This window comes from Podarcis melisellensis (genome assembly GCF_964234715.1).
Source record: "Podarcis melisellensis genome assembly, chromosome: 3".
NCBI lineage: Eukaryota > Metazoa > Chordata > Lepidosauria > Squamata > Lacertidae > Podarcis > Podarcis melisellensis.
Genome location: NC_138530.1, coordinates 31,675,748 through 31,687,590, shown reverse-complemented (window position 1 = coordinate 31,687,590; position 11,843 = coordinate 31,675,748). Strand labels below are relative to the sequence as shown.

At 46.2% G+C, this 11,843-nt stretch overlaps 1 protein-coding gene across 1 annotated transcript in view; it reads left to right on the top strand.

The window, feature by feature from the left end:
- PARP1 (poly(ADP-ribose) polymerase 1) overlaps positions 1–11,843 on the top strand; it is a 39,384-nt gene that overhangs the window by 6,036 nt on the left and 21,505 nt on the right. The window contains exons 2-5 of the mRNA XM_081903799.1: positions 6,326–6,488; positions 6,872–6,987; positions 8,050–8,264; positions 11,087–11,183. Coding sequence (XP_081759925.1) covers positions 6,326–6,488; positions 6,872–6,987; positions 8,050–8,264; positions 11,087–11,183 — 591 coding nt within the window. The remainder of the gene's footprint in view (positions 1–6,325; positions 6,489–6,871; positions 6,988–8,049; positions 8,265–11,086; positions 11,184–11,843) is intronic.

Sequence of the window (11,843 nt, the reverse complement as noted above, 5' to 3'; positions counted from 1 at the left end):
GCAGTTGCAAGGCAGGTCTGGGTTTCCACAGCAGAAAAATCAGTGTAGCTGAAGATACAGGGTTGAATCCAAAATTCCCATGAGCAGAGCTCCACTTACACAATTCTCTCACTGAGGAAGTGGAAGTGTTTTGGGTTCTTTGGTCCAATTCCTCCTTCTCTCTTTCCGGTCCCTGTGTAGTTATTCCAAAAGGTTAAGGGCTCTCTAGAACAGGGGTCAGCAAACTTTTTCAGCAGGGGGCTGGTCCACTGTCCCTCAGACCCTGTGGGGGGCTGGACTATATTTTGAATATATATATATATATATATATATATATATATATATATATATATATATATATTTGCTTTCGTAGATTTTCACGGGTACAGGAATGCAGGTTTTGGTGTCCTCGGGTGTCTTCCCGTGTAAAAGTCTTTTACACGGGAACTTTTACACGGGAACTTTTTCCCGTGTACTTTTACACGGGAAGACACCCGAGGACACCAAAACCTGCATATATATATATATATATATGCAGGTTTTGGTGTCCTCGGGTGTCTTCCCGTGTAAAAGTTGGGGTGTCTAGGCGACGTTTCGACGAGGTCTCACTCGTCATCTTCAGGCTGGTGCTTTCGGCTTCTTGTTACTGGAACAGAGCAGGATCTCAGTGTTTGAGTTCCTATAAATACTGTTGAGGGGGTGTGGTGTATAGCCTCCAATGTTCTGGGCAGAGAGGAAGTTCCCAGGCTAGTGTGCCTTTTCTTCTTTTGTTCCTTAATTACTTGAGGGATATCTTGAGTGATTTCTTGAGTGATATCCTGAGTACCACTTAGGTGGGTCATATATGCTTTCGTAGATTTTCACGGGTACAGGAATGCAGGTTTTGGTGTCCTCGGGTGTCTTCCCGTGTAAAAGTTGGGGTGTCTAGGCGACGTTTCGACGAGGTCTCACTCGTCATCTTCAGGCTGGTGCTTTCGGCTTCTTGTTACTGGAACAGAGCAGGATCTTAGTGTTTGAGTTCCTGTAAATACTGTTGAGGGGGTGTGGTGTATAGCCTCCAATGTTCTGGGCAGAGAGGAAGTTCCCAGGCTAGTGTGCCTTTTCTTCTTTTGTTCCTTAATTACTTGAGGGATATCTTGAGTGATTTCTTGAGTGATATCCTGAGTACCACTTAGGTGGGTCATTAGGTGTGGATTAGTTGCTAAAGTCTTTGAGTCTTGACCTCTTGAACTTTGTGAAGAGTTTTTCTGAGAAGATGGCTGTACTGCACTTAGTTGTGCTCTGGCTTGGCTTCGTGTATAGGGGCGAGCTGTGGTTTTGTGGCCTGTGTCAGCCAGATCTGTGTAGGGATTGCAGGGGGGTGCAGCAACATGAACAAGCGTGACGACACATCCCGCTTGCCAGACATCTGGAAATTAGCCCTCCCCACAAAAACTGACACCAGATCCAGAGGCACACAGAACGCCATCACCAATCAACCACACCAGACCCAAACCCAGACCCTCTCCACAGATAAATTAGACACCATCCAGTAGCCAAACCATGGTGGCACCTCCGGATGCTGCACCCCCCTGCAATCCCTACACAGATCTGGCTGACACAGGCCACAAAACCACAGCTCGCCCCTATACACGAAGCCAAGCCAGAGCACAACTAAGTGCAGTACAGCCATCTTCTCAGAAAAACTCTTCACAAAGTTCAAGAGGTCAAGACTCAAAGACTTTAGCAACTAATCCACACCTAATGACCCACCTAAGTGGTACTCAGGATATCACTCAAGAAATCACTCAAGATATCCCTCAAGTAATTAAGGAACAAAAGAAGAAAAGGCACACTAGCCTGGGAACTTCCTCTCTGCCCAGAACATTGGAGGCTATACACCACACCCCCTCAACAGTATTTACAGGAACTCAAACACTGAGATCCTGCTCTGTTCCAGTAACAAGAAGCCGAAAGCACCAGCCTGAAGATGACGAGTGAGACCTCGTCGAAACGTCGCCTAGACACCCCAACTTTTACACGGGAAGACACCCGAGGACACCAAAACCTGCATATATATATATATATATATATATATATATATATATATATATATGAACGAATTCCTATGCCCCACAAATAACCCAGAGATGCATTTTAAATAAAAGGATGCATTCTACTCATGTAGAAACACGCTGCTTCCTGGACCATCCGTGGGCCGGATTTAGAAGGCAATTGAGCCAGATCTGGGCCCCGGGCCTTAGTTTGCCTACCCATGCTCTAGAATAATGTGGAAGGTGGCCCTGGGGCAGGAGGTCCCGCCGGGCGCGCGAGGCTTGGGGCGGCAGCCTGCAGCCCGAAGCACACGGAGCCCTCCGGAGGGTGCCCCGTGCTTCGGGCAGGTGTGCGCAAGGCTTGGGACGGCAGCCGCGGCTGGGGGGGAAATAATTTTTTTTTATTCATTCCCCCCCCCCAAAAAAAGAGGTGCGTCCTATGGGCCGGTGTGCCCTATAGGACGAAAAATACGGTAATTTTGGATTCTGCCCCTGCCCCCCTGCAGTAGCTTGTGATTAGAAGTATTTTACAACTGTTGTATTGAAATGACTTGGTTACACATTCCCCACCCCTCCCTTTTAAGAGACAAGGGCTTTGTTGCTTTTGTGAGAGATGGACAGCATTTTCTTTGCCAAGATCATTAGCCATTAGTGAGTAATAGCTTGGGTCAGGAAAACATCCACTATAAGAGTTGGAGGGTGTTTCCTGATAACATTGAGCAGCCATCCTCATTTGTTTGCACAGCAGCATTTCCTCCTTTTTCCATATTGCAGTTGTCGTGTAGGAAATGCAACAGTCAGAACTGGTAGCTTCCTGGGAACACTGGTATGAGGAAGGCATTGGTAACCAATTTCACCTATTCAGAAACAAACAAGCTAGGGATAAAAGAGAATTACTCAGAATTAGGTAGTAAAACTTTTACTCAGAGAGTAGACCTGTTGAAAGTAATGGATGTAAGTCAGTCAGTCATGTCTATTAATTTCAGGTGGTCTGCTCTGAATATGACAAATGTTGGGAAAAACTCTTAGTGTTCAATTTGCATTGTTCATTGTTAGAGCATCTTCTTTGAATAATGAAGGTCTAAGTTTCAATTCCTGGCATCTCCCAAGAATCCTGAAATCCTGAGGAACCACTGCCAGTCAGTGTAAATTGTTGTTGTTTAGTTGTGTCCGACTCTTCGTGACCCCATGGACCAGAGCACGCCAGGCACTTCTGTCTTCCACTGCCTCCCGCAGTTTGGTCAGACTCATGTTTGTAGCTTCGAAGACACTATCCAACCATCTCGTCCTCTGTCGTCCCCTTCTCCTTGTGCCCTCCTTCTTTCCCAACATCAGGGTCTTTTCCAGGGAGTCTTCTCTTCTCATGAGGTGGCCAAAGTATTGGAGCCTCAGCTTCACGATCTGTCCTTCCAGTGAGCACTCAGGGCTGATTTCCTTAAGAATGTATAGGTTTGATCTTCTTGCAGTCCATGGGACTCTCAAGAGTCTCCTCCAGCACCATAATTCAAAAGCATCAATTCTTCGGCGATCAGCCTTCTTTATGGTCCAGCTCTCACTTCCATACATCACTACTGGGAAAACCATGGCTTTTACTATACGGACCTTTGTTGGCAAGGTGATGTCCCTACTTTTTTTTTTACTTTTTGTAAATGGACCAAGTTAAATGGACCAAGTGTCTGTCTCAGTATAAGACACCTTCTTATAACCCTATGTTATTCATTTATTTATATGAGGAAGAACTATAACTCAGTGCATTTAGAAGGCATCTCCAGGTAGGTTTAGGAATGTGCCCTGCCATACAGGGTTGAGCTCTAGTCAGATCAATGGTCTGACTTATGCGGAAGCTTCCTATGTTCCTGTGTAACCGATGCTCCAAAACAGTGTTTGAAACTCCCCAGTTGCCAGGCACATTTTACAATTGGTGCAGGTGCAATTGCAACCATGTGGAGATCTCTGGATCCCAGGTTGGCGACAGACATCTCCATCTGGCTGGCCCCTCCAGTTTTCTTAAGCAGAAGAGCTTCTTTATTGCATTTATATCCCAGCTTTTCCTCCAAGGAGTACATGGTTTATCCCCCCCTCCTCAGTTAATGACCCTGTGAGGTAGGTTAAGAGCCTGGCCCAGGGTCACCCAGTGAGGTTCATGTCTGAGGGGGGATTTGAATCCTGATTTCTCAGGTTCTAGTCCCACACTCTTCGCCACCACACCACACTGACTTCCTAGAGTACTTCTGCTGTGGGACATCTATGTAAATTAAGTAGTTAAATAATTATGGGGAAGGCAAAAAGTCACTTAGAGAAGGATCTGAAATATTTTCCTTGATGCTTGAATTGGTTTTATTCCATATTGTTTTATTTGATGTTTTAATGTGTTATAAACTGCTTTGAGATTTTTTTCTTTGAAATATAAAGCGGTATAGAAATTAATAATAATAGTAGTAATTTTCATTGGGGGGGAAAGGTGCCTAGACATCCCATTGTGGTGACCACAACCTAGCTTTAAGGTGCCATTTGGCTATTAGCTTATAGATATATCTGAGCTTCTAACACAGCTCCAAAATGTCGCTGATACGCATTCAAATTAGAAAAAAAGATGTACAATAAAAATGACATGCATTATAAATTATGGACCCATGAGGTGATTTCCCCAAACTGCGCACACCTGGCTTCGTAAGTAAGGACGTGGTTACAAAGGAATACAGTGGTACCTTTGGTTGCGAATGGGATTCGTTCCAGAGCCCCGTTCGCAACATGAGCAGAACGCAACGAGCGTCTGCACGTGCACAGGTCGCGATTTGCCGCTTCTGTGCATGCGTGTGACGTCATTTTGTGCATCTGCGCGAGTGGCGAAACCCGAAAGTAATCCTTTCCGGTACTTCCAGGTCGCCATGGGACACAACCTGAAAATGCGCAACCTGAAGCAAACGTACTATAATTGGGAGCTTTGTGTGTATCCCTGATTTGTTCCTTTGCAAGTGGGTCTCTCTGACAGTAAACCTCACTGGGATCGGCTACACTAGGGAATTCCCCATTGGGAAACTGGGGGGGGGGGGCTGTGAGCCTCTTGGGAGGCTCTGCTTTCAGAAAACACCGTTCAGCAGATTGGGACTGACTGCACGTCTTTGAGGTTGTCCTGTGACATTTGGTGACTGACAGGTGGGTCCCCCAACCACCTATTACAATTTCTGGGGCCCTGAGTGAGTTTGCATCAGAATGGTATTGAGTGGGGTGTCAGTTTCAACTCAACCTTGTTGCATTGGAGTAGGGCCTTGAAGCACGAGAGGTGCTGCCTACTTTGTGAGCCTTTACCTGAGGCTCTTAACGTTGTTCTGAAGAGGCCGCTGCTCACGTTTCAGCTTTTAGAGCGTTTAGGATTACTTGGTAATAATGATGGGAGGTTGCGCTACGTTCTGCTCTGCCGTTCACAATACTTCAGGCGCTTCATGAAAAAAACCCTAGCATCTGCTGTCTGGAGTCATTTATCAGCTAAATGAGATTACATTCCTGTGTGAAGCATTTCAAGGGCGTCAGTAGAAGACAGGGTATTTCATAGGGCTTCCGGCTTCTTCTTTTTTTTGGTTTTGAACTTAATTCTGGTCATGCACGGCATATTTCTGACTCCAGTTACTCTGCTCTAATCTGTGTTCTTGATACCTGAGAGCTTCAACATGTTTGCACCCATCTCCCAAGCCTATGCCATTTTTTGAATACCCTGAAATGCATTAACCTCTTCCTGCCACCTTTTATCTACCTGTTCCCAGACCTAAAAGTAAGATTGAATTGTGGAGAATGTTTAATTTAATTCAATATTTATTTTGACCATTTTAATGCCACCTAATTACTGTAGCCTCTTATGTACCACAGAAGGGGACTCGCTCCAATAAGACTAAAAATGAGTTTAAATTAAGAATTCCTGGAGTGGTTTAACAATCAGTCCCTCTTCCTAGGGAACTCTGGGAAATGTAGTTCTGTGAGCGGAATGGGGGTCTCCTAACAACTCTCAGCACCCTTAACAGACTACAGTTCCTAGGGTTCTTTGGGGGCAAGCCATGGCTGTTTAAAGTGGCATAATACTGCTTTAAGGTGTAGCTGTGGCCAGGATAGTAACTAAACAGCCTCTGCAGTGCTTTGGTAAAATGATGAAGGATGGAGGGGTGATGCTGTGGTAGGGGGTGAGGTTATAAAATACATTATAAGCTGGGCCAGAATTTCATTGGGTTCCTCCACCCACCCACACACCAAATGGGATAGCCATGCTCATATTTGAGTTTCTTCCTCTCCTTTTCTTATTCTTGCCATTCTTTTCCTCTTAGTCCCCCATGTTTGATGGCAAAGTACCCCACTGGCACCACTTCTCCTGTTTCTGGAAGCGGGCTCGACTGGTGTCCCACACCGACGTGGTCGGCTTCTCGGAACTGCGCTGGGAAGACCAGGAGAAAATTAAGAAGTCCATAGAAAGTGGCGGCGCCGGAACAGGTAGGCAAATGTTTAGTGGCTCTCGAAAGAGATAGCCGCTTGCCCTATGAGCCCAGATATCAAGCAGCTTTGGGCGATTTGGGTTCCCAGGCTTGTGGGCTAGTTGCTGCCCCAGATGCATGGAAGGTGTCCTGGATGCAAGGAGACCGGCTGCAAATAAGAATCAGCCTCCCATGTAGTTGCCATGGACATTTGCAAGTTTTCAGCTTGAGGACTGGAGGAAATTGTTTTTGTTCGGCCTCTCTCTTTTTTCAGACATAGATACCAAATGGTATCTTCAGGGTTAGATTTAACCCATGTTCACTACCCAGAGGTCCATGCAGGGAAATGCTGGACATTTATCTAATAAATATATATATAAATATATATTTTTTGTTTTCCAGGCAAAGGTGACCAAGAGGGAAGTGGCAAAAGTGACAAAAGTTTAAACGATTTTGCCGCAGAATATGCAAAGTCCAACAGAAGTACCTGCAAAGGCTGTGATCAGAAGATAGAAAAGGTAAAATAGGTGTGCAATTCTGTGTCTCTGTAATATGAGTTATAGCACTCGTAATGTATAAATCCTTTTTGGGAAGGGCCATAGCTCGGTCTCTGAGCATCTGCTTTGCTTGCAGAAGGTCCCAAGTTCAGTCCCGGCATCTCCAAGTAGAGCTGGGAATGTCCCAAGTCTGAAACCATGAAGAGCTGCTGCCAGCCAGTGTAGGCATTACTGAGCTGGATGGACTAATGATCTCACTCTAAATAAAGCAGGTTCCAATCTTCCTGTAATGTGGAGGGTTGAGAAATTCTCTAGAATAATGTGGCTGGGGGCTAAAGGGGGAATTGGCAAAAATTGTCTCCTTTCAGAGCATAATCTGTAGTTGTGGACCTTTCTGTATGAATTAGAGGCACTGATTAATTTAATTAATGGGGAGGATTAATGAGATTTCTCTCTCCAAAATGCTTCATTATTGTCTTTCAACGGTACATATTTTTCCTCAACCTTCTGTCAGTAACTCATGCAACCTTTTACAATCTTGTAGAGCTCGCATGTTTGGTATAAGAGCTGACATAGCCACTATAGTGTGAATTTGTGTATAAAAATTCTCTGGCCTTTTTGCACATAGTGGTAAGCCGAACTATGGCTTACTGTGAACATGCAAGCATGCTGGTGCCGGGAGAGAACATCCTGGCCAGTTTTGCAGCTCATGGTTTGTTTTGAGCAAGACAGACTAGCACTAGATGGAATCTACACACAAATAAAAATCGCTGTGAAAAATCGTTTTTAAAAGAATTTTTTTTGGGGGGGGGAAATACATTGAATTTGCCATAGCTCACTGTTGCCATCTAGTGTCACATTTGTATATTGCACTTTACAACACAAAACATTTTATTTGCAGCTGTATAGCTGAGTCCCCAATGTGGCAGTATCAGGACTGGGGGAGGAATGAAGGGGGTTCCAGCATGCTTGCTTGTTCACAGCAAGCCATAGTTTGGCTTACGTGAAGCCAGTAACACAGACAGTTGTATGGTCTCACTCATTTATTTAATCCGCCCTCCCTTCTCCCACTCTCTCCTGCAGGGTCAAATCAGGATTTCAAAGAAAATGGTGCATCCCGAAAAGCCCCAGTTGGGGATGATAGACAACTGGTACCACCCAGCCTGTTTCGTCAGCCGCAGAGCAGATCTGGGGTTTCTTGCCTCTTTTAGTGCCTCTCAGCTGTTAGGCTTTGGGCTCCTGAATGCTGAAGATAAAGAGACTCTGAAAAAGCAGCTGCCTGCAGTGAAGAATGAAGGGTATGTTGAGTATGCCAAAAGAAGGCAGGGTTTCTGTTGACGCAGCAGTAGCTCAGGCAATTGTGAGTCAGGCACAGTAATGCCAGAAACTTTAAAAGGTCTTTCTTCAGTTTTCCACTCCCTGGAGGGAGGGTGTTCAAAGAGCTGCCAAGAGACAGCTCAGGCAGGGGGCTTGGCTAGTCTTAACCTTCCGTGCGAGACAAGTTGCTCAGACTGAAGTCCTGTCATTTGACCTTCTTGGTTCATGGAGTTACCTGGTCCTGCTGGACTGCTCATCAGCAAGGTGGCACTTCATAGTCACAGACAGCAGGCTGCCCATTGTGCTGCCCCAATGGCACAGGGAGTAAGGTGTCTTGACTAAGCTGCAATGGTTGCTTGTGTGAAGCCCTTAACAGGGGCTCCTTTAGTACAGTGGGAGTGCCTCCAAACATAAGATAGACTTGCACAACGTGGGACCGGTGTTTCTCAAACTTGGGTCCCCAACATTGTTGGACTTCAAATCCCATCATCCCTGACCACTGGTGCTGCTAGCTAGTGTTGATGGGAGTTGTTGTCCAGCTGAGGATCCAAGTTTGAAAAACAGCACTTGGTTGCTAATCCAGATTTCCTTTCGTCCCTCTCTTTCCTCTGGGGAAACCCGATCTCTGCCACGGAAGTGGAGCAAATGTCGACTGGGATTTCCCCCCATTTGCTCTGATTCAGTGTTAAAGAGTTGGGTTTTCCAGGGAAAGCTGTGGGGCAAATAGAAGACCTCTCAGATTCATGCCTAGAAAGCATGGGGCAAGCAGAAAACCACTCACATCCCTGCTTTCTAGGCACGGGAGAAGTGGAAGTGTGGACAAACTCTAAATGCCCAACTTCTAGCTGAGCCTGTTTAGGCCTCTGCAGCTCATGAAATATATATACAAGCCTTACTTCAACACTTGGATGGTATTGTGAGCCAGACAAAGCACCCAGGCCCTCTTAGGAAAGTCACTTCTATGCCATGTTTACACTCGTCAGCTATTGCTTGCAACCAAGGGATCAGCTTTGCATGCTTTCTTCCCGTGTCTATTTTGAGGCTGCTGCTTTGCCTCATACCCAGAGCAGCATAGGAAACTGAAGCTGGATAGATGATTTGCTCTGGCAACTGAGCCTAATCATGGAGGCTTTGACTATGCAAAAGGAAAAGCTTTTGCTTCCATTTTCAAAGGAGATAATTTTTCATTAATGCTCCTGCACCCCTTCCATAATGAAATATTTGCGTTTGCTTGCCAAGTTACTACAGAAGCACATAACGGTGCTCGAATCATGGTGGAAAATAACTTCGCTTGGTGTCAGTGCTAAAAGCAGCTTCATTTGTCATCGCGTTGCTAGTTTGAAATCACTTACATTCTTGGTTTCTGTACATGCAGTCATGTAAAAAGTTCACATGCAGCAGAGACATATCTAGGTCTTCAAAAATGGCTGGACTTTCAAGAAGCTTTCTCATTAAATAGGCAGACCTTTGCACCCAAAGACCAAACAAGGCATTGTGGCGCTGTTCAGTCGCTTCCTTTTCATTCCTAGGGGAAGGGACCAGAGGTTGAGTCATAGGGCATTTGCTTTGCATGCAGAAGGTCCCCTGTTCATTCCCATTGGCTCCAGGTAGGGCGAGAAGACCTCATGACCTTTTGGCAAGAGTGTGGTGAAAATGATCAAGGGAAATGCTTTGTTTTCAGTAGTGGGAAAAAGGCTGCAGTCTTAGTGCCATTGGTATTAAGTGGGGAACCTAAGACTCTCCAGATGTGGTTAGACTATAACTCCCATCATCCCTGAAAATTGACTGCCTTGGCTGGGCCTGAAGGGAGAGGGAGTCCAACAGCATCTTGAATGCTGCACTTTCCCCATCCCTGCTGTAGAGCATCAAGATAGCTGAGGAGAGAGATACCTTTTAAATGGCCATTCAGCTAATGCTTTGAGGAAGGGGTAGGTAAGATGGCCTTTCTTTGTTCAGAAAGCTGGTTGCAAGGTGTTCTAGGACTGCAATCTGGGACTGGAGACAGAAGGCCCAAGCGCTTGACCAGTCTCTAAGCTCAAAGTAGGAAAGGGAGGGCCCCCCAGCACAGGAACAAAGAGAAGAGGAAATTCTCTACAGTTCAATGTTTCTGTGATCTGGTGTGGTGTTTTCAGTTAACAACATTTAACCAATTTTCCATTTAGCTCAATGTATCTCAAAGTGTTAAGCCATTTCTGGGCACTTTTCAGTTTCGTGATTTGCATTTTGATGATGGGGATACTTGAAACAGATCTCACAGATACGTGTAAAAGCTGCAAAGAAAGGAAGGGGATAGCCTATGCCAAATATACAGTCCATCATAACGGGCGAAGGAAGACGTTGTGACACCCGGGGCGGGCGTCGCTATGTAGGGTGCATGTGCAGCGTCACTATGTACAATGCATGTGCCGTACATAGCGACACCGCACATGCGCTGTATAGCAGTTTGTCGCCGCTCCAGCTGCGAACGGAGGATCCTGGCACCGTCCGGCGCTGGAGCAGCACTATAAAGCGCATGTGCAGGGTCGCTATGTGCAGCACATGCGTGCTACGCCACACATGCGCTGTACTTAGCGGTTTGGCGCCAGGAATCCTCTGCTCGCTGCTGCAGCCGTGAATGGAGGATCCTCCACATGCGGCTGCGACTTGTCACCCCTGCAGACATGGAACCCAGGGCGTTCCGCCCCCCTGCCCCCCCTGTTGCGATGCCACTGCATCATAAACTGGTGCTGCCCAAGAACTAGTAAATGGAGCTGATGGGCTAACTTTTGAGTAACTACTGACGTGAGTTTTCTTTCTCCTCCAGGAAGAGAAAAGGAGATGAGGTGGATGCCAACGTGGTCTCAAAAAAGAAACCAAAAAAGGAGAAAGAAAAACAGTCTAAACAGGAGAAGTTGCTGAAGGTGCGTTTCTCAGTGACTTCTCTTTGTTTCTTAGTTTGCTTCTCACTGACTAAACACTCTTGAACTACCTTCTGTGGGGGAACTCAAAAGCAGTGTGGACGAATGGAATAAAAGCAGAGATTGTCCTTTCTGCATTGCCTCTATCCCAAAGCGGTTTGGAATCCAAGCATATATGCAAGATTTGCTCCAAGCAGATCACAGTCAGTAAGCCAAAAACAAACATTGGCTGCACCTCATAAACAAACCAGGAGACTCAGGAGCGGTGGTGGTTTCACCCAGCAATATATTCCTGAGTGAAACCGCCATCCCACTCTGGCTTCATACTGCACAGAGTGAGAAAAAAGCTGCATTGGTGAGGCACCAATACAGTTTGTTCCTTCCTCTGCCTCTTTAAACTGCTCAGCTGAGGATCCCCCAGCCGGACGCTGGCTCCCACACAAGCGGAGGGAGCACTGGGGATGGGGAGCCCTCTTGCCCCCAGATGAGCTGTACAAAGAAGCTGCCTTGTCCCAGTCCCCTAGGGTGAAACCGCCTCAGCTCCCACGGTGAGGCCAAGCTGAGGCCAATGCAGCTTGTTTTTTTTAACATCGTGGTATATCGCCAGACCGCAATGTTTGGCTGGCGATATACCGCAGTGTTGAAAAGCTGATATCGCCCAGC